The sequence below is a fragment of the Panthera tigris genome, chromosome D3 (assembly GCF_018350195.1).
Source record: "Panthera tigris isolate Pti1 chromosome D3, P.tigris_Pti1_mat1.1, whole genome shotgun sequence".
Taxonomy (NCBI): Eukaryota; Metazoa; Chordata; class Mammalia; order Carnivora; family Felidae; genus Panthera; species Panthera tigris.
The window spans coordinates 36280417-36304413 of NC_056671.1; the positions used below are offsets into that span (position 1 = coordinate 36280417).

Here is a 23997-nt window from a genome sequence, read left to right on the forward strand (position 1 = left end):
TATCTGAGGACTCAATTAATTCCATAAAAATTTATTGCATTTCCTCACCACAACCCACAGTTCAATATAGGGATTCTTCATCTAAATGAGGAAAGAACACTTGAGTATCCCCATGTATTATTTCTCTCCCCTTCCCTGGCAGAAAGTAGCCATACAGAAAGCACTACACCTTCTCACGGGAGCTTTCTTCAGGTTTTGATTTTTCTAAGACTCTACATCTCTCCCTCCATCAACCCCACTTTAGTTTAGCTGTAGAACGGGCTCGGCGCAGTCAATTACAACTTTATAATCTAAACTTGAAGAGTGCACGCAGCCCACAAATCACCCTTGCTTAGTTTACAGATGGGCCCCATGTCATTGGCAAGCAGCCCCTCCATTAAATATCCATCAATAAAAACACAGCTTTAAAGCTATCACTAAGATGGAATCTATTATTCCGGTGCCCCTCCAGGCTAAAAGTGCATTAACTGTAAACATAAAACAAGGGGACCAGGGTGAGACGATGTGACCTGTGAGCAGACATCATCAAAGCAGACAGTTTACGTCAACCTTAGGGAGAATGCCTATACAAACTAGATGATACTCACAGGAAGGTGTAAATAAAAAAAAAAAAATAGGGAAAAGGAAAGAAAGGAGGTGAAGGCTGCCTGGAAATACCAAGCCTTGAGGTCCCAAAGTCCTGTTGGGTTACTGTTCCCGGGCGAAGGGAATTATTTGTTCCTGCGGAGGATGCCGACAGAGCTGGGGAGCAGGTTAATGCCTGATAAACACCGTGCTGTAGGTCAACGCCAGAAAGGCAGTAACAAGGAGTCCCAGGTCTCCCTTACTCACCGGCACACTTTGTTCTTGTCCGGAGAGCTGGCCCAGGAGACCCAGTGCCGCCCTCCCCGGGTCTGGTGAGCAGCACGCTGATCTCATACTCGGTATCCGGGTCCAGGTGCCCGATTTTGTAACTCGTGGAATCCACTGGCTGCCGGTCGTTCCAGCTCCCGCTTGCTGTGCAGTATTCCACCTCTCGGGCAACAATGGGCCCATCCCCATTGATGGAGTTGGCATTGAGTTGGATCCACAGGTAGGTTGCCCCCACGGAGGCGAGCTGGGGAGGAGCGATGGGAACAGGTGGTTCTGAAAGGCAAACCACAGAGCTATCTTTCAGACACTTGGCTCTTCAGTTTTAAAAGAGCTAAATGTGTGCGGCGCCTGGGCAGCTCAGTCGCTTGAGCCCGTGACTCTTGGTTTCGGCTCAGATCATGACCTCACCCTTTGTAAGATACAGCCCCCTGTCGAGCTCTGCGCTGACAGCGTGGAACCTGCTTGGGATTCTCTCTCTCCCTGTCCTCTGTCCCTCCCCCGCTTGCTCTCTCTCTCACTCAAAATAAATAAGCTTAAAAAAACTTTAAATAGCTAAACGTGCATCAAGTATTAACATACAGAAGCCATGAATACTTCGGGAGTGAACTGATGAGAATAGTTTGGTTTAGGTTATTTTTAAGAAGTGTGCTGGTGCAGCTTTTCATAATGTTCAAATTTGTGAAGTAAACCATCTTTAAAACCTAAGATCGCTCAAGGAGGTATACCCCCAGGTTGTTTTAGGACACAACTCATTTTTCTCATACACCTACAAAGGTGCCAAAGGATTTTTTCCCCACTAAAAGTAACTTGCTAAAAAGCTCTCTCAGTGGTAGTACTTAAGCTCCATGAGGCACTCTACTGCCAACTTCCTTACTGAGAATGTCTTTGAAATCATCAAAGGTGCCAGTTATCTAGAATATTAAATTCAGTTTCCCTATATTTATATCCCAAAGATATCATCAGTTTGAAAACACGGCCGAAATTATAGTTTATCTCGGCATAAATGCATTTCCAGGGTGACCTGTTTCCCAAAAATCCATCACAATGGACTCATTCAGCCACAGGAGGAGTAAGAAGTCTGGGCAACAAAGCCTGCCTGCCACTGCTGCTGTTCAAGGAACCTTCAGGAATGAGTCTGATTCAAGCAGAGAGTAGAAAGAAAAGCTCTAAGGCAAAGTGCAAGCTGTGCTCAATTTGGTAAAATTCTAGGCAATCAATAGTTAATACTCTTTAAAGCCAAAAAAAATCTCATTCATTCTTTAAAATCTGAGATGGACTCTTTCTAGATCATTGTCTGAAAAGGGAGAAGTAGGTAAATTTTTTTTTAATAGCATTCCGAGTTTATTAGTGAGGTGCCGGTTGAGCGGCTTGCCAGGCACCAAATGAAGGCATCCTGTGTGCCCAATGTCACTGGAAGTGGTGCCACACATGATACTGAGAAAGGAGGTAATGTACAAAATAATGTATTTCTATCTTAGTGAATCTCTATCCAAAAAGAAATGTAAGATCTAATTTTGTTTTCAAGAATGTTTCCACAGGTGGTTTGTGCGTGTGTGTGTGTGTGTGTGTGTGTGTGTGTGAGTGTGTGTATTTCAACTCCTCATTTAGCTCATGAGTGCACAAAAAATAAAGTCTGCTATATTCCACTACTGGCTTATGCTAGCTTGCATGATGCAAATTCTGTCATCTCCAACGGCAGACACAGCCAATTGACCATGATCGTATTTCCTGCTGAAAGGGATCTCAGGGCAGCCAGGACCACCTGACCTTGGCCCTTGAGATGACACCTGGTAGATGCCTAAACTAATCTAATATAAACAGCAACATCAGTTCTCTTTGGTGGATGGAGTGTGATGAGTCATATCGACTTTCTAAAATAGCTGGGAAATCTCATTACACCGAGTCAAAATAGACACTAAAGGATGAATCGTATTTGGAGGACTATAAAGTTCATGTAAACTTACTAAACTATGTTCCTATTGTTCATAAACTACAACTTTGTGCTAGCTCTTCATTTCTTTAAACAGTTCTTACTCAACTCATCGTGATGTAACATCAATTTATATCATTAGGCGATTCCTTGAACCGAGACATGAAATGGGCCTTTTATAGTATATCCTAAGGCTGAAAGAGCAGTTAATTACTTTGAAGTCACAAATGCTAGCAAGGGTTGCTGAGCTGCCGTTCAAACTACAACTCAGGGGCAAGGCCACGAAGGTTAGTTGAGCACACCCATTCATTTGGGATATTGTTACTAGTGTCCTAAAATAGACAAAACTTTAGTGCTTGTTTGACCTGAGAGTATTTTCTCTATTAATTCCCCATGAAGAAAAGTACCAAACATGTGAAATCAAATGAAAGATTCAACTAGAACCTGCAAACAACTGCAACAGACATCCCAAAATACTTGTGGGTTTGCTGGAAGAATCAGTCCCAGAATAAGTCAATATATAAATTTTGAATACATTTTCCCAAAGGGAAGGAAGGAAGGAAAGGAGAAAGGGAGGGAGGGAGGAAGGAATTCAATCTATACCAAGTGATAAAAAGCAATTTAAAATACGTGACCAATTGACAGTGAAAATTATGATCAAAAGAGTTGAGCCTTGACGAACACAGTGTGAACTGCATAAGCCCACTTATATGCGGATATTTTCCAGTCCTGTAAATGTATTTTCTCTTCCTTGTGAGTTTCTTAATAACATTTTCTTTTCTCTAGGTTACTTTATTGTAAGAATACAGATGTAATACATATACGAAATGTGTGTTAATTGACTGTTTATGTTATGGTAAGGCTTCCAGTCAACAACAGGCTATTGGTTAAGTTTCTGGGAAGTCAAAAGTTATATGTAGATTTTCAACTATGCAGGGGTCCGTGCTTCTAACTCTTGATTGTTCAAGGGTCAACTGTAATTCCGAACCAAGCCAGCAATGAAAGAATTTATGCACATACAGATACATAAACATACAGCTAATAGATATGCATGTGAATCCCTAATATATCCCTCACATAATTAAATAATATTGATATAGATGCATACACACAAATTATGGAGACTCTATTAAATATTTCTTTTTCATGTTCCAGATTTCAAAAGCAGTGGCAGGCATGAATAAGATAGGAAAGAAGATAAAAAATGACTTGGGTTTCATTTGGAGGGTTGGTGCCAAATCAGCGCATGATCTCAAGAAAGTTACAAACTCAAAAAAAATTAAGAGAGAGAAAGACAGAGAGAAAGAGAGAGAAGAAAAGAAAGAAAGAAAGAAAGAAAGAAAGAAAGAAAGAAAGAAAGAAAGAAAGAAAGAAAGAAAGTAAGTTACGAACTCTATGGACTTTAGTTTTTCCCATTTTTAGGAAATCACTACTCCAAATATTACGTGCATATAAAAAAGTTAAATTATATACTGGTGGCCTAAAAATGTCATTGCATTATTTCAAAGTAATTATCTCAAGTGAACACTTTATTAAGTGTAACATGCTAGTAAAATTCAGCATGTTATCTCATTAAAAAATAAAATATATGAAAAATATGGCTGTAAAATTATAAATGGAGGGGCAACTAGGTGGCTCAATTGGGTAAAAGCATCCAGCTCTTGATTAGTCTTGATTTCAGCTCAGGTCATGATCTCATGGTTCATGGGACTGAGCCCTGTGTTGGGCTCTGTGCTGACAGTGCAGAGGCTGCTTAGGATTCTCTCTCTCCCTCTCTCTCTGCCCCTACCCCACTCATGTGCGCGCGCTCTCTCTCTCTCTCTCTCTCTCAAAATAGAAAAATAAACATTTAAAAAATTACAAATGGAGGAAAAGTCAATTTCAGATTTGAGCCACAACTGCAAGCCAATAATCCCTGGCTTTGACTGTGTGCAGAGATAGAAAGAGGTGCCTGGACATTTTTATCACCATGGGCCAAGCTACCGCTCCTCGTCCTGACAGGAAAACGTGCTGCATCAATATGAATAAGAACCCATTCATTTTTTGTGGTCATGTTTGCTATGGAAGACGAGAAATTTATGATTTACTTATGCCACCAAACAAATGAACTTTTCCACAGGGGCAATTTTTAGCGAGGTTACTAGATTTATGTTATACTGTTGATAAAGCAGATGCCTCAAGAACATGGCTGGTCATAGTGAAACACTGCAGCAACTGTCAATAAGAAAACGGAACATAGTCACGAAGAGCTAAGCCCAGATGAACATTAAGTAATAATAATGATGATAAAGAGCTCAGCCATGGAACACTGAGGCTGCTGCTTTACTGGATTTGTTGGTAAATGGTGCCCATTTCTACATTGTGACTCCTCGCTTCTCAAAGAGCCTTCTACAAAGTAGGGTGTGCATTACTCTGAAGAATTTGTTTTCTTACAGCTATTAAGCCTAAACTCAGGGTCGCCTGGGTGACTCGGTTGGTTAAATGTCTGACTTTGGCTCAGGTCACGATCTCACGGTTTGTGATTTCAAGCCCCGCATCGGGCTCTCTGTTGTCAGAGCAGAGCCTGGAGCCTGCTTTGAGTCCGGTCTTCCTCTCTCTCTGCCCTTCCCCCACTCGTGCTCGCTCTCTCTCTCTCTCTCTCTCTCTCTCTCTCTCTTTCTCTCCCCAAAATAAATAGACATACAAATAAATAAATAAACATACAAACAAATAAATAAAATAAACTTAAACTCAAATACTAGCCAGATCAGCCAAAGTTTCACCATAAACCAAAATTCGTAAGAATCTGACATGGCAAAATATATTAGTGAAGTAGATATTTCGATGTGCAGAACATTAGTCGTTGCTGCAGATTAATACTGCCTGGGGGGAGCCTCACCAATAAACATTTCTCTCATAAGCCAGGAGTGACTAATATTGGCAGCAGTGATTTCACAACGGAAGCATATGCCAAAATCACGTACAGATTTTATAACAGAGGCTATGTCCCCAGAGATTTTCATTCGCTATGGGTGTGGTGGGGCGGGGGGAGAATAGCTGGGCAGACATTTATATGTTTTAAAATTCAGAAAGGTGGTAATGACAAGCATCTCTAAACATGCATCACTGACATACAGGAGCAGAGGGTAAGAATCACCTTGCCCTCCTCCTCCTCCCCGTCAAGGCCCTAACAGGTGCTGGCTTCTCACTATGTACCTGTTCTAAGTGCCATTCATGTGCTTTTTGCACTTGACCTTCCTAATCGCCATATGATGCAGGTGACATTATTGATGTCTATTTTATACATGAGGCAACAGAAAAACAGAGAGGGTAAGCCACTGGCCCATGCCCGCATAGCTAGTTCTGGGGTTTGAACCCTATAGTCTTTAAAACCGCTTGCACAGAGAAATTTGCTGATAAAAAGTACTAACCCATCCAAAAGAGATCAGTTTTATGTTTCCTATTTAACAAATGCAGGGGAAAAAATTTCAAAAGCGGGCATCATTCTGTTCTCCTAGGACAAAACAGCAATGGCCAGCCAGAAATTATCTAAAAATGCCTTGTAGTACCTCTAGAACTCCAAATTATTCTGTCTGAGACCAAGAACAGCCCCAGCAACTTTAATATCATAAACTCCCCAGCCCACGAAAAAAGCATTAGACCAGCAGAAGAAACTTATTTCCCCTCTTTCCCCCACCTCAGACTGCCCTTTCCTGAATATAATGACTCAATTTTTCAGTCACGCAAAATATAGTAATGGAACATAACTGCAATATTATGAATGTTAACTCAGTATTATCAATATGGCTTGTGTGATATGACTGAGCATTTTTATACTGGCATTGCTTCATTTTATTAACCACCCTGCTATCATAAACACGCTGGCTGGTGAATATTTGCATTTTAAGTGATTTTCTATCAGTAAAAAAAATTTCATTCCTTAAAAAAAAATTTATAGGCTGTAATCTCTGTATACAGAGTCGGCAGAAGAACTTGCCAAGAGCACAGTCGCTGCTTTGTATGCAACTAAACCAACATAAATAAAATGCATTTTTCAAAAATATTGTGCACGTGCAAAATTTGTACTTAAAATGCAATCCATCAATGTAACCTGTCACCAAGCTACTGTTTGGAAACAGACAAGGAGAAGTTTGAGCTTTAAACAAATAATGAACTCACAACCATCTGACATGTCTATTTTAATAGACTATTCAGGGATATAAAAAGACGTTAAATACCTTTAACTACCAATTCTGCGTAGTTTGATATTCCAACACCTCCTTCGGTGCGAATCATGCAGCGATACTTTCCAGCGTCCCGTTTTGTTGTATTCACGACATTAAATGAAGCTATGAATCGCCGGGAACTAGTCACCTTTATTTCCTTGAGAGGAGCATCTCGTACATCGATGCCCTGTATAATTGGGGGAGGGGGGGACAAAAAGAAACAATATCAGCTGTCATATGGAAACACGAAGACACCTGATAGCATATTATCCATGTTATCTCCATGTGGATCTTGGTTTAGTTGTTTATTACCCAGGGGCCCTAGTTCCAGGAAAACAGCTGGCCAGGCAACTGAAATTCTGCCATGGTCAACACTTTTGAGATTGAGGGATGCAAAATGAAGTGTGCAGAGATGTCTTACATTTGCCCCTTCAAGATATTAATTATGTTGAATGAAGTCACCAGGAGGAGAAAAAAAATGCATATGGAAAAATTCTTTGTTTCACTCCCAAACGATCACCACTTGGACTTTGCATAATACTTTATCCTATGTTTTTATGCTTGGCTAGAAAATGAAATTAATTCACACACCACCCTATTGCTGACCTCATTTTATACACGAACAAATAAACAATTTATTAAGAAGGACATTAAAAACATAAGTAGGTATTAGCATATTGCTTACCGAACAGGTCTGATGGACTATTCTAAGCTTTCTTATGTTCTTCAAGGACATACAAAAACCAAATACATGCTTAATATTACCTGAGTGCTACAAGACAAGCTTCTCCCTTTATCCCATAGTCTCAAAACCACATAAAGCATGTTCCCTTAGTGCATCAGCCTTGTCTTACACCATCCCCAGCACATTAAGCACGTCTTTAGTTATGCACCTTTGGAAATCCATTCTATGCTTCCTACAGTTTAAAACTTCAAAAGAAGGCTACAGTATTTCAGTTCTTTTTTTTTTTAATGTTTTTATTTACTTTTGAAAGAGACTGAGAGCACGAGCTAGGGAGGTGCAGAGAAAGAGACAGAAGATCCGAAGCAGGTTCTAACAGCTGATAGCCCAACGTGGGGCCTGAACTCATGAACCATGAGATCATGAACTGAGCTGAAGTCGGATGTGTAACTGACTGAGCCACCCAGGCACCCCAAGCATTTCAGTTCTATGACAGTGAGTTACAATGATCAGGAAAGAGGCTATCTCGAATATGTTATTTGCAAAGATTGAGTAAAAAACAGTGGACACAGACGTCACAGCTAAAGCATGATGCCAAGCACTCTGTCCATCTGTTTACCCAGAACTCATTTTGGGTGCCAACCAGGTGCTATCAACTGTGTGAAGACACTAGGCTCACAGTGGTGAGTGACAGAAGAGTGGCTGGTGATGCCCACAGCAGCTTAGTTAGAGGGAAGTAGAAGAGACTGGAAATGAATACAGAATCACGAATGATGGCCAGTGGTGGGTAAGGGACAGATCAGATGACTGGCAGAAATCACCATCTTTAGATGTGGTGGTTGTGGGAGGCCAGTCTGAAGAAGTGAGCTGAGATGTGAAGGGAAAGGAGGAGCTAACCAGGCAAAGGGGGATGGTGGGAGAGAGAAAGCATTCTAGTCAGAGGAAACTATGCAGGAAGCCCGAGATGGTTAGAAAGAAATCAAAGCTTTGGATGAGGTTAAGGCAGCCAGTGCAACAGGGGAGGGAAGGGAACCCCCGTGCATTCAGGGACTTGCAGGCTTATTAAAGTGTTTTTATGTAGGAGTATGAAAATGCTAGGCTACACATAATAAAACTCATCTATATTACTCTGTGATTTATATTATGCAAAGTCTTTTAAAGGCTTTTAGCTATGATTTTTTTCTTTGGCAGTATGCCCTAATGGATATGAATTTGGAAGTTAGACTGACCAGGGTGCCCTGGCTACCTTTAAAGTGATTTACCTTCTCAGAGCTTCCCTTCCCTCATCTGCAACAAGATGATACAACTCACTTGCAGGGCAGTTGTGAGAATCCCAAGATATATACAAGGACACTGGCTTCATGACTGGCATCACACATCCCCACCCGAATTCTGGACTAATTGAGTGATGAGTTCAAGGAGGAAGGTGGACAGGCTGTCAAAATACCACTTTTATTACTAATGAACCTGGTATTGCAGAATATGGCTGATGTGCAGTTAACAATGGGCTTGCTAATAGTGAAGCACAGAATTAAACAGACTCACTCACCCAGCCACAGGCCACCTTAGAAAACCACAAGGCCTCCCGTATGTTGGGTGCTGCTGTAAAACTCACAGGATGGAAGAACAGGGCTCCTACAGGGGGTTAGCTCCCAAAGAAGGGGCTGGGCTCTGCATGCTCACAGCTTCCTTCCCAGGCAGCTCTTGCTTGGGCAGGGAAAAGGCATCAGAGTGCTGCACTGGTACAGTTCCTGCCATTGGGAAGGAAACATCAGGAGTGGGGAAGAAGAGTTCCACCAACCTCACCTTTCGTATTACCTGTCAAAACAGCTTTGTTAATAGCTTAAAAAGTTATAAATCCGAATATGAAGTTCCATATATATGTTACATGTCTTATGCATGTCCTGGTTTTTACTAATCCCCTGAATTTGGTCTGATGGAGGGCACCAAGAAGTTAGGAAAACAAAACACAATAAAATCGATCTAGCATTATTAATTAATACAACAGGGGAAGGCATTCCTCTCTGTATTCTATACAGCCTCCCATCCTTCCTCACAAAGAAATAATCACATTCTACCACTAGGATTACCCTTAGATCTACTAACTCTATAAAATTCAGTTTGTCTTTTTCCAAACCAAAACCCAAACCAAACAAAATCTAATCTCCAGTTAAAAAAAAAAAAAAAAAAAAAAACTTAAGCCCTAAAGAAAGGCAGAGTTCCTATCTGTATTTATTAATAACAGCAACAAAAAGGGCTATCTACTTATTTATTTCCTCGCTTGTGGCATGAATCTTGTCAGAATATACTTCAACGGTAATCCTGGAGTACTTTTCCTACTAGAATAAGCCTCTTTCAAAAGAAGGTTCATTCAAAAGAATTTTAAAGTATATACTTATTGATCACTCACAGCTATTCAAGGCTATACTGAGAGGGCTCAAGTTTAGGAAAACCTCCTTTTTGGATTTATACATATGTCGAGAAGAGTTTTACTTCCTAGTTGTCTTCATGCCACAGATTTACCCTTTAATATAAACAGCTTCAAACGAACAATCTTACAACTCTAATACATGAATTCTCAGGACGGGGGCTTTCTTTTTGAATCCCACATCCTGAAATCATACAGAAACAGATTTAGTTTCTTCAAGAGAAATAGTACATAGCAAGGAGAAACCAAGTGCTAACTAGTAATAATTTTAGCTTAAGATCCGTATCAAATCATCTCTCTTGCTCAAATCTGCAGGTCATTTTGTATTAAATACTTCAAATGTGTATGGATCCAAGCACCCATTCGACCAACACTTAGTAAAACTCTTTTATGAGGCAGGCACTGTATCATATAGGGGGAGCATGGAGTTAAAAGAAGAGTCCTTTACCTAACTGAATTTACAGTCTGGCTACAAAAACAGACAAGCAAGGCAATGATTCTAGTAAGGAGCAATGAACGGCAAAACACAGCAAACTCAGAAAAAGGGAACCACACTGGTGAAGGCTGTGAAGGTTGGGTCAGCATTCTAGAAAGCACTACCAGAGGCCAGGCTAGAGTATGCACAGGAGTTTCTCAGGAAGGAAAGGAGGAGAAATGGAGCCCAGTGAGTGAGAAAAGCTTTGCAAGGGGCGCCTGGGTGGCTTGGTCGTTGGGTGTCCGACTTCGGCTCAGGTCATGATCTCACGGTCCGTGAGTTCGAGCCCCGCGTCGGGCTCTGTGCTGACAACTCAGAGCCTGGAGCCTGTTTCGGATTCTGTGTCTCCCACTTTCTCTGCCCCTCCCCTGTTCATGCTCTGTCTCTGTCTCAAAAATAAATAAACATTAAAAAATTAAAAAAAAAAAAAAAAGAAAAGCTTTGCAAAAGTCAACAGCCAAGAGAGCAGGGCACAACAGAGGAAGTACAACTGATCCCATGCAGCTAGAAAAAGTGCAGCTGGAATGACAGGAGATGAAGCCAGAAAGATGAGCACAACACAGGCCATGCCAAAGAATTGAGGATTATAGTTCATCCCGATGCCAGAAATGGAAAGATTTTAGGTAAAGGGGTGACATGAACACATCTATGGGTACAGTAACAGACTGAAGGAAAGAATGTGGGACCCCAACTGATGTCAAGGGAAATTGGTAATTTTGTTTAGAAATCACAGTAACAAATGACAAAAAGAGGGATGAAAGGGAGGAAGGAAGGATTCTAAAGACATTTAGGAAATCAAATCGACAAACAGTGTGTTATTATACTTTAGTAACATCTTCCTCTTCTAGCAGAATATAATGTCCTCAAGGTCAAGAAACAGATCTCATTCATTTGGTGTACATGAGCGCATGAGAAATGCAACTCAATAAATATTTGCTGACTCTAAAAATCATAACCCCAGTGGAAAAAAATGTTCCATAGGCAGAATAGAAATATGAGGTTGCTAAACTAACAGATTTATATCCCAGATCCTAAAACTGGACAACTAGTCTTTATTTACAAGGGAGACCAATACAGAAAATAAAGATATTTTAGAGATTCTATGTGTCCCTCAGTCAGCAACACTGACCATTCATCATGACTGTGGTAGGCAGAGTAATTGTCCCCAAAGAGGTCTACTGCCTAGTTCTCAGAATGTGTGAATATGCTCTCTACACATCACAAAAGGAAGTTTGCAGATGTAATTAAAATAAGAATCTGGAGATGGGACTATTATACTAAATTATCCAGATGGGCCCAATGGAATTACAAGGTAGGAGGAAGGTAGGGCCAAATGCAGAAGAAGGAAATGTGACCACAGAAACAAAGGCTGGAGTGATGGGCTTTGAAGATGGAGGAAGGGATCATGAGCCAAAACCTGAAGCTACACAAGAAAGGGAACAGATTCTCCACCCTCCAGGAGAAACCAGTCTTGCCGTCACTTTATATTAGGACTTTTGACCTCCAGAACCGTAAGATAAATACAGCCATTACATCTGTGGTAATTTGTTAGAGAAGCAATAGGGCATGAATACAGTGACCATCAGGATAATGAAAAAAAAAAAAACCTGTGGCTTTTTGAAGATGTACAATAGTCATGCATCCTGATTTGTCAGAGCTATAAGCAAATCCTTCAGATAGGTTTAGGTCTTAGGGGCTAGCAAAAGCTCCATTCACAAGTCATTACCGTAGACAAAACAAAATAAGTTAGAAGACTCACACTTCTCAACTTCAAAACTTAGGACAAAGCTACAATAATCAAAAGCATAGTATGGCGCTGGCATAAGGACAGACACAGACCAATGAAATAGAGAGCCCAGAAACAAACCCTTACATATGCAGTCAGTGGATTTTCGACAAGGGTGCCAAGACCACTCAAAGGGGAAACAATAGTTTTCTTAATAATTGGTGTTAGGAAAACTGGGTATCCACAAGACAAAAGACTAAAGCTGGACTGGTATCTTTCCCTGCATACAAAAATTAAATAGATCAAATACTTAAAATTAAGATCTAAAACTGTAAGTATCTTATTAGAAAACATGGGGGGGGAACTTCATGATGTTAGATTCAGAATAGATTTCTTAAATATAATACCAAAATCACAGGCAACAAAAGGAAAAATGAACTAGACTTTATCAAAATTAAAAACAAAAAACTTTTGTACGTCAAAGGACACTATTAAGAGATTAAAACAATATGGAATGGGAGAAAATATTTACAAATCATACATAAGATAGGGATTAAGATCTTGAATATGTAAAGAAGTGCTTTAACTCAACAGCAACAACAAGAAACAAACAATCCGATTAAAAAAGGGCAAGGTATTTGCAATAGCATGGACAGACCTAGAGGGTATTATGCTAAGTGAAATAAGTCAGATAGAGAAAGACAAATATCATATGATTTCACTCATGTGTGGGATCTAAAAATTATATTCTTAAAGATGATAAAAAGAGAAATGGATTTTTAAAATCTAATATTTGTAACTATTTTGGGGGGAGAGGGGATAATGGGTGATGGGCACTGAGGAGGGCACTTGTTGGGTGTGGTATGTAAGCCACTTTGACAATAAATATTAAAAAAAATTAAAGATAGCTTTAAAAAAATAAAAATAAAACCTAATGCTTACTACAGAAACTTTTTTAAATACAAAAAATAAAAAAAAACAGACATTTAAAAACTACAGATAATCTGATCACTTAAATATTGTACATATTTCAGGGTATTTTAGTTTACTTTTTCTGACACATTATTTTAATTTAAATAAAATACGAAATGGTGGTCATATGTGTGTGGTTTATCTCTGTGATATCTACAGAATTTTTTACACCCTTAGACGGCTTCAAAAACATGCCTTTTAATGTTTCCCACTTTATGGGTATAGCTATTATTTATTTATATATTTCTTTATCACTATACACTTAAATTATTCACATATTTCACTATTATAAATGATGTTTAGACAATCTCTATTCTCAAAATTGTAGGTTTGAAGAGAATGAAAAATTTAAAGTTTTTTTTTTATAAATAACACAAAAGGCTTTACAGAGAGTTAACATCTATTTACAAGAATTGTTTTTTAATGAGAGTGAGTTCAAATGGCTCCTAAAATCAAGTTATTTTCTATCTCCTTTCAGATATTACAAAGAGATCAAACAGGACAGAAAACTGGCCTGAATCCCTGATCTTTTCTTACAATATTTCCAAAACAGTATAAAGTAGGGGGGAAAAACACCTCTCCGCTTATCTTGGGTAAAAGATCAAATATTCAGAAAAAAATCATATTTATTTTTGTGGTACTGCAGGCCTTTCACAGTACAAATTCAGTTACTCTCTTCCTAGATAGCATTGTAAAATTAAAATGAATCCCATTTTTAATATTTTCAAGAATGATAAATTCTCTAATATTCTGAGGTGCAGCGTATACTGACCTCTTTCCACAAGGCAATGATATTCCTTGAAATTCACATCTTCAATATCCACAAGTGGATATTTCTAAAAATGGAACAAATAAACCAGACTAAATAAGATTAAGTGTGCTTAAGATAATTTAACTGAAGAGCATGTCGACCTACTAAAATGTATACTCAGAATTAGGGATGCATGGCAATATTTAAATATCTTTAAGATTAATCACTCAGATTGATGCATCTCATTTAAATTTGTGGCATCATCAGTAATTTCACACAAGCAGAAAATTCCACTGTGAAAATGTCTGGAACAGCTGCCTGAAGTCTGGCAAATATTCAGGCATCACGTAACGTGAACCAAATGAGCAGAAAACAGACCACAAAAGCCTAAATGAGGCAGGGGAGCAACAGGAGAACAAAGGTGTGAAGATGGAAACAATGCAAGTAAAAAAGAAGGAAAAGTGAGATGTACAAGGGAGAGAAGCGGGGGGAGGGGGGGCGGATTCAGTCATCCCCCCTCATCTCCAGGGGCTGTGTTCCAAGAACCCAGCACAGGCCGGAAACCCGGGTAGGTGCTGAACCCTGTAAACACTACCTTTCCCCTACACATACGTACACACCCATAATAAAGTCTGGCTTATAAATTAGGCACAGTACGAGATTAACAACAATGACTAATAACAGAACAATTATAGCAATATACTGGAGTAAAAACATGAATACGGTCTAATGTTGTGCCGTACTCACCCTTGTGAGGCTGTGAGGTGACAAAATGCCCACGTGATGGGATGAGGGGAGGGGAATGACATGGGCATGTGACACAGCATTAGGCTGCTACTGACCTCAGTGTATGTCAGGAGGAGGATCATCTGTTTCTGGACCACGGTTGACTACAGGTAACTGAAACTGTGAATAAGGGGGGTGGGGGGTGCTATAGTGTAAACACAGACAGTCAAAAAGAGTAGAGAGGGGTGCCTGGGTAGCTCAGTCGGTTAAGTGTCCAACTCTGGATTTCGGCTCAGGTCATGAGATCTCGGTCACAGCTCATGAGATCGGGGGCCCCACGGCAGGCTCTGCACTGACGGCCCAGAGCGTGCTTGAGATTCTCTCTCTCCCTCTCTCTCTGCCCCTCCCCTGCTCCCTGTCTCTCTCTCTCTTTCTCTCAAAAATAAATAAACATTTAAAAATAAAGGAGTGTTGGGGGACCTGGGTGGCTCAGTCGGTTAACTGTCCAGCTTCAGCTCAGGTCATGATCTCACAATCCGTGAGTTCAAGCCCCGCGTCGGGCTCTGTGCTGACAGCTCAGAGCCTGGAGCCTGCTTCGGATTCTATGTCTCCCTCTCTCTCTGCCCCTCCCCTGCTCATGATCTGTCTCTCTGTGTCTCAAAAATAAATAAAAACATTTAAAAGAATTAAAAATAAATAAAAATAAAAATAAAGGAGTGGAGAGAAGCTGGGTGAGGTGACAGAAGAAAGAGGGCACATAGCAGAAGAAAGGATCAAAGATGTCGGGGACAGAGCCAGCAGAGGCACAGAAATGAGAACAGACCAAATGCCCACACTGGAGAAAGAGTTGTAACTCACACAGGAAGGAAAGACCCACTTCCTGGATGATATTTATTTGTCTCCTTTGAAATTCTGACACTTACATTTTAATAACAGTCTCCTTGTTTCCTGAGGCTGAAAAAACTCTGTCAGGTCCCACCGTAACTTTAGGTTCTATATTAGCTCAATGATTGATAACATGCATGAAGAAGCAATTCACAGCTGGGTTGATGGAGGAGACATGAGAGAATGTCCTGAGATATCGGGGATGGGGGGAGGAGGAGACAGTGCTCACCCTTCACTTTGTTAGTGTCAAATCCTATTTCTTGGGTTGTTAGAAAGGAGGAAGACAGAGTGTTTACAGCTATTGGCAAGGCACCAGGCGGCATCGCCTGTGACATCTCTGTAGACAAGAGGAGAGCGATGTGGGACAGATGCCAAGAGGGCTGGATGGACTAGAAGCCTGTGAATGACCGGAGTCTTTGGCTGCTTGTCAGCATGGGTGCTGAAGCGTGTTTCTGGAGCCTTGGCACAGGTTACATCCTTGACTCCTCCTCCAACACGTCTATTAATGTCGTTGACAGAGTCACAGGTATCTTTGTCACATGCACAGGTGACAACTAACCAGCGCGTGAATGAATAAAATGGGATAAAGGGAAAAGATATCTACAAAGCCTAGCAATGAATTTAAATTAACAAGATAAATATCAATCAAAATAAATGTAAGCCAATCTTGTACATCCTTGACTTTACAAGTGGGTAATTAGAGACGTGATTTTGGACCACCTTCATCACTGTATGATGTATATGAAGACTGTGAAGTAGATTTTTGTCAAACTTAATTCCGCTCTCAGTCGTATTAATAGAAATAAAGCGTCTGGAGAGGCGGTGCCAGGAGACACCCCCAGGAGACAGCATTCTGGGCACCCTGTTTTCTGGAGCATATGAGAAGTAGGCTTACGCAGAGGAAGGTACAGCACTTATCTCCACAGGTAAGGAGCTGGTGAGCACCTGGAAACAGAGGACCCAAGAGAAAGAGGACAGCTGCCTTCCAAAATTGAAAGCCCAGACGTGCAACGCAGGCACTACCTTGGAATGTCAACAGCCATGGGGCTCTATGACCTATCTGAAACTCTTTGGGTAAAATGTGGTCCAGAATTCAGATTTTTCATTTTTTTCATTTTTTAATGTTTATTTCTTTTTGAGAGAGACAGAGGGCGAGTGGGGGAGGGGCAGAGAGAGGAGGAGACACAGAATCCAAAGCAGACTCCAGGCTCTGAGCTGTCAGCACAGAGCCCAATGCGGATCTCGAACCCACTAACTGTGAGATCATGACCTGAGCTGAAGTCTGGAGCTCAACTGACTGAGCCACCCAGGCACCCCATATTTATTTTTAATTTTAAAAAGGTTTCTATACTGTATATTATGTGATGCCCAGAAGAGTCGTATGTGATGCTGCAGGGACACTGATATTTCTTCATCAAAACATGTGACTATAAGGACCAAAAACAAACCATTAAAAAGTTTCAGGTCAGGGGCGCCTGGGTGGCTCAGTTGGTTAAGTGTCCGACTTCAGCTCAGGTCATGATCTCGCGGTCCGTGAGTTCAAGCCCCGTGTCAGGCTCTGTGCTGACCGCTCAGAGCCTGGAGCCTGTTTCGGATTCTGTGTCTCCCTCTCTCTCTGACCCTCCCCCATTCATGCTCTGTCTCTCTCAGTCTCAAAAATAAATGAACGTTAAAAAAATTTTTTTTTTAAGTTTCAGGTCAGGTTTTATCAGCAAGCAAATTACAAAACTGGGCAAGTTTTGCTACTAAATTAGATATGGAGAACTTTCCATTTTAGATTTTGGAATAACAGTGACCTCCAAGAATGTACACAACCAGTCCTACCCACCCCCCCACACACACTCTGATACCAATCTTCCGTGATTCCCCACAAGTCTGCTGGATACCTGGGCTCCAGCCACACCGGGCTCCATGCTCTTTCCCACCCAGGCGCACTCCTCCCCTGAGGTCTCTCTGCCTTGGTCCTCCTGAAGGCCCTCCCCAACTTATCCCCATAGCCCACACCTTCATCTCCTTCTAGTCCTGCTCAAGTACATTTCCAAGGAGACCTACCTGGGCCCCAGATTTAAAACTGAAACCTCTCCTGCATGGCACGGCTGATGCCCTGTGTCCTGCCTAGCTGCTTCTATTAATGCTACTGAGCACTTTCTTACATACTACATAGCTTACTTATCACGGCCACTGTCTATCTCTCCCTACTAGAATACAAGTCCCATGGTGGCAGGGATCATTGTCTCCCCCTACCCCCGCCAGAATACAAGTCCTACAGAGGCAGAGATCACTATCTTCATCCCCTACTAGAATACAAGTCCCACAGAGGCAGAGACCATTGTTTTCACCCCCTACTACAATACAAGCCCCACAGAGGCAGAGATCTTAATTCTATAATATCTCTAGCACAAAAACCATGCCTGGTGCATCCAAGGGGAGGTTGATGGCTATATCAAAGGGACTTAGGCATTGAATGGGTGACTGAAAAAGTTGATTTTTAAGATGCTTTTTGATCCACAGATACGCTTCCTCAGGTCAGAAATAAACAGGGAAGAATGGGGAATAATGGCCCTCTTTTCTCTGATATAGAGTGACAGAAAAAGGCATGGGATTCCTTTTCCCATGTGTCTTTCTCTGTGACAGGAATGGCCAGATAGGACAATGTGTTCACAACCTCTGGTAATCCTAAGCATCTCAGAGCCTATGGGAAACTTTCTGCTATTCTGGCAGACTGAAATGATGAAAACGTACACTAGGTAGAGACAGAAAATTTGCCAGAAGTTTTCTCTGAATTCTCCCCGAGTTACGAAGAGGCTGCCCTACCAAGGACTGGCCCTCCATGTTCTCAAAAGCATTACAGCAGGACAATGTGGCATCACCAAGATGGGAATCCAGATTGCTCTGTAGAATATTAGAGCTCGTAGCGAAAGAGAACCTTGAACATGATTGTCAGGAACAAAGGCCCATACCTAATGCACAGCCTGGCACCTACACGTCCAGGGTTATTAAGGAAATTGCCGACCCATCTTTTGTTACCTTAATGAAACAACCATAATGGCCATGTCTGAGAGGAAATGATCTTAGGGGGTTAAATCCAGCTTTGTATAAAAGCAAGAGTATCTTTAAACTTGCGTGTATTTCAATTTGAGCATGCTACAGAAAAAAAAAAAGTACTGACAGTCCTTTAAATTAGGCTTACAACCTTCTTTATGCAAGGGACTCACTGTAGGACTTCTAAATGAGCAGTAATTTACCATCAAAAAGATACATATTAAGTCTCTTGGAAATAGTTTTGCCATAATCAGAGCAATGATTGAAAGAAATTGAGGTCTGGGACGTTAGCAGCATTTGGATCAGATTATTCAATCCCAGGCATTCTGAAGGCGTTCTGAGCGCACAAGCCTGGAGGAGATACTGGCCAGTCACCCTTCCTTAGCCATACATGTGGGGATGAAATGCACCTTCATTTATCCAACAGGGAAAATTGTATTATCCCACTTGCAAATGTGCTCATTTGTATGATACTGACTGAAATTCTTACCACTGGGTTCATAATACTATCAGCAGGGCCCGGGATAATTGTGTTGAAAACATTTTATGTAATCTAAATCCAATAATAATTGAGTGACTCAAAAATTCTACCTTCTGGAGCCCATTTTTTAAAATTTTAATAACTAAGATACTGTTGGCCTTTGATTTCTAGGCCATAACCAAGCTAACCCAAATATTTACCAATTTGGAATAGGAGAACCATAAGTTCTTACTTTTATTACCATATACTATGAATATACATCGACAAGTATACTTAAATTGGCTAAAAAAATATACGGATAGCCCAAGTAACATGGAGATATCCAAAGCTGCGTATTCTTCGAACATGTGATAGTCTTATAGTCATTTTCAAGTAAAAATTTGATGACGGAAATTTATAATCTCATTCTGATAGATGTAGTCCATTTCATTATATATTTGTAATATTTCAATAATGTTACTTAAATTTTATAGAGAAGTTCATCCAAATAATATAGGATATATACAGTAACTGCAGTAGTTAGAAACCAATGAAATTACAAGTCTTAAAGTCAAATATCCAGCTGTTGCCTAGATTAACCCAGCCACGGGAAACAAAGAGGCATGACACTGACTGACATTTCCTCTTAGTTTCAAGGTTTGGGTTTGCAAGGCATGGGATTGACTTTTAATTCTAAAGCTGTAATAATGGCTCTGTAATATGAGGAAGACGGCAGGGCCTGCATCATCATTCATGATCTAAAAGATGGGGCTAGTCCTCAATATGGATGGCTAAGAACATTACTTTTCCCAATCAATATGCCATACAGTACACAACTCTTTCTGAAAACATAGCTGAAAGAAGCTAAAGATGCAAGATAAAGGAGGCTAAAAGCCTCATGGTTTGGAATTTCAATTGAAATTGTCAATATGATCTCAGGACATGTTCTTAAGTGTATGTATGTGTGCATATGTATATACCCAAGCTGAGCCCAATGCGAAGATCCAGAAACAAAAGAGTGTGATAATGAGTACTTCTTATGCTCAGATTGTAATTTCTAATGATCAGTTCCCAGTAAACAAGAACCAAGGATCCCTGGAGAAATAGCTAATTCTAGGTCATTGAGGTGGAAAATGTAAAATGTAGGCCTGAAATATATTGTCAGAAAGTAAGAAAGCCATCTGACATGGCCCACAACAGGGGTCACCTACCCTGAGTAAGCCCTACTTCTTTGAGCAACAATAAAGATAATACGTAAGATAGATCAGAACACATCGAATATGTTTAAATCCATAAGTTCAGGACAATGACAGTGACGACAATAGTGGTGATGACAATGACCATGATATTGGTGACAGTGACAGTATTACTAATAACCCCCTTGGTCACTTTTTGGTGATGCCAGTGAACTGCATCATTATTTTTGAAAGCTTGCTGGAAAAAGACAAAATATCAAGCGTTTATACCATCTTCCCTTTATCATTTACATAGTAGGGTAACCAAATATTTGATATGGGAGAGCTTTTCTTTTTAGAAGTGTTCTAGCTACTGAACCAAGAAGGGAGGATATCACAGAACCAGTCTGCAACCCTTGATGAACTAATGAATGTAGAAATGGTCATCATTGGCTGATAACATCATAAAAAGGGACCTAATTTGCAAGCAACACAACTGAAGAACACATTAGCTGTCACTCCCAGAGGGCAGCAAGCAAAACCCAAAATATGGGAAACTGTATAGGACAAACACAGTTTCAGCAACAACCACTACCACCACAAACAGGGAAATGGATGGAGAACCTAAAGAGAAAATGGACTTAAGAGACTCATCGTGCCGTTGCAAAGTGTCAACTATACTGCTATCACAATGCAAACAGATTGCTAAAAGAAATAAGGTTATAAGACAGTCAAGGAAATCTGAACACTGGCTGTTTTTCCAGGGCACACTCGGTGTCTATCATTATTATTTTAAGGGCTCTTATCTTTCAGAGCAGGGGTCTGAGGCTAAATCCAGCCTGTTACCTGTTTTGTACAGCTTAAAAGCTAAGAGTGGTTTGTACGTTTTTTAATGATTAAAAACACAAAAGCAAGAATAATATTTTCTGACAACGAAAATCACATGAAATGCAAATTCCAATGTCTGTACAGAGAGCTGCACTGAAAACAGCCACCCTCGTTCATGGACGTGTTGTCTGTGGTTGCCTTCCTGCTACAAGAGCAGAGCTGAGCAGCTGTACCAAAGACTGGCTGGCTGGCTGGCTGGCAAAATTTGCTATCTGGCCCTTTACAGAAAATGTTTGCCAGCCCCTGTTTTAGAGAAACATTTACAAGTTAAATGATACAATGACTGGGATTGCTTCAAAACAATCAGAAGGGGAGCAGGTGGAAACAGAAAGTCAGCAATTGGCCACCTATTGTTAGGTGGTGAAGCTGGACGTGGAGTGTATTAAGTTTGCTACATTATCTCTCTACCTCTATACATATTCACAATATCTACAATAAAAGTAAAAATAAACTTTTCTTCAAAGAAGCAATTAGAAAATAATCTCTCATTTCTGTATTTCTGAACGACTATTTTAACCATGATTATTTCCCCAGGAAAACAGATGATTTTGCTGCCGGCTTATAAATATTCCAGTGCTGTAGAACTATTTTGTCTAGATGCCATCCACCTCCTGCAAATGCATCAAGCCATTTATATGATCAAGGTACCACCAACAGTAGAAGAGAAAATGCACTTTGACAAAGGGGAGCCATAACCCAGGTCAGGCTGGCCTATTTGCATAACTAATGAGCATATGCCCAGCACATGGAAAGTGTGTAATATACATTTCTTGAGGGAAAGTAATCATGGGTTTCCAAATCTTAAGAATAAACAGAAACTCCATTAATTAGTCATTTGTCCTTTGTGTTTAGTGGACACCACTTCTTATAACAGAGACAAACAATTTTATTACGCTTGAACAATAGCCAATCTCTTTTCTTTTGAATGAAGGGAAGGAAGGATGGCAGTTTTATAAGTAGGAGAGAGACAGAAGAGAGTAACAATCCGCGCTACGATTTCAAAGTTCACCCTCTGTAGGAACTGCCTGGCTGCCACTGTGCCGGTCAGAGATGTCGTGGTCTTGTCTCACACTGAGTCACAACTAGACTAAATGCAGCATGCTCTGTTCTGTTTCGCTTCTATAGTCCGAAAGAAGTTTTTAAAATCAAAGCTCACCCAAAGTTGCCAAATTTTCTTTCCATCTCAAGGAAGGAGTTAAGTAAACTTCTCTCTTTCTTTCCTCTGTATGTGATTCCAGATTACAAGACTGGAATCTTCTAGGACTTTCCAGAAGGCCACCTAAGGCAGATGTATAAACCTCCTACGTAAAACATTTCCATGTTTCCCACTCCTTCCAAAAGAGACAGAATAGGAAAAAACTAGAGATCCTAATAGTGTCCCAACTCTCCAGGACCCTCAGTCCAAGGCCTGGATCAGTAAAAACAAGATAGAAAGGCAGGACATTAGTATTCGCAGCCCTCAATCACAGAAATTCCGGAGCACAGCCATTCCTGTCTCCTCTTCTCATGACAGAGCTGTGGATTCTTAGAAGCAAGAGAAACAAATGACCCGTTTGATGAATATGAGAAAAGCAACAGAAAATTGCTTTCATGGGATTTATGGCTCTTGAGTCCAAAGTAAGCAATCCTTAAGGGGACCAGCTGATGCCTTTCTCTTCTGCCCTCCAAACTGAACCATCCTGACCTGCAGTTTTCAAAGCACAACTTCCCATCCTGGCCCGGAGACCTTTGGATTGCAGTGGAAGACAAAGCTCTCCAACTGCTACTCCAGCTTTTTCTGGGGCATCCTTCTCGAGGCAACAGCAGTTTACATCTCTTTTCATTGAGTTGGGTAATATCACAAAATAAAATGTATTAATTAATGCCTCCTGGAATCGCTCTAGGTAAGTCATACTGTTTTAATGTAAAATAAGCCTTTACCTTTAAATTCAGCTAATCCCAAATCACACTAAATTAAAACACAGGGCATATGCTTTGAAGGTTTTTGGTGGTCTCAGGCTGAATGTTCCGTATTGTACTATATATATATATATATATATATATATATATATATACACACATACACACACACACACACACACACACACACATATATATGGATTTCAACTGACTAAAACAATAATGGATATAATTTCAACCACTCAAAGTTTTAAGGAGCAAATGGTTCCTATAGCAACTGAAGATAGTCATCTTTGTGCATTCCTGTTATTTTCTATGATGGTAAGTGATGTGAAATTTATGCTTTAATATATATGGTATAAAATAGCCAAGTTAAGCTTGCCAAGGGAACCATAATTTTACTTCTTTTCAAATCATTTTATGGCTTTTATATATAACAGCAAAATTGGTCTGATCCACAGTTCTGATTTTTTCCCTCACAATTTATAAAGGAAACTAAAAGCCACCAAGAAAGGCTGACCAAACATACACATTCCCTAACACAAAAGTGAAGGTAACATCCACACACATGAATACAATTTTAATTGTAAATTCTGACAAAAGCCATCACTTGAATTACCACATGATGTTTATGAATCCACAAGGAAATGTTTGGGTCTTTGTACTATGCAAGAGACATTATAGTTAAAGACATACATTCTGGAATTAGATGGTCTGTTTCAAATCCTAGCTCTTGTTACTACCAATGTGCTACTGGAAAAATTACTAAAACTTCCCAAGCCTGTTTCTTCTTCTATGAGCATATAAGAGAACGCTCCCAGGGAACAGTTCAGAGAAAAAAAGTACATGTACATAGCCTAGCAGAGTACTTGCACACAGCAATGCTCACTCAGTAAATGGA

The 23997-nt window shown here is 40.3% G+C and overlaps 1 protein-coding gene across 2 annotated transcripts in view; it reads right to left on the reverse strand.

The window, feature by feature from the left end:
* PTPRM (protein tyrosine phosphatase receptor type M) overlaps positions 1 to 23997 on the reverse strand; it is a 788961-nt gene that overhangs the window by 411112 nt on the left and 353852 nt on the right. For both annotated transcript variants that reach the window (XM_042962258.1, XM_042962257.1), the window contains exons 6-7: positions 7000 to 7174; positions 832 to 1125 (exon numbers count right to left, since the gene is read on the reverse strand). In XM_042962258.1, the coding sequence (XP_042818192.1) occupies positions 832 to 1125; positions 7000 to 7174 (469 nt within the window). The remainder of the gene's footprint in view (positions 1 to 831; positions 1126 to 6999; positions 7175 to 23997) is intronic.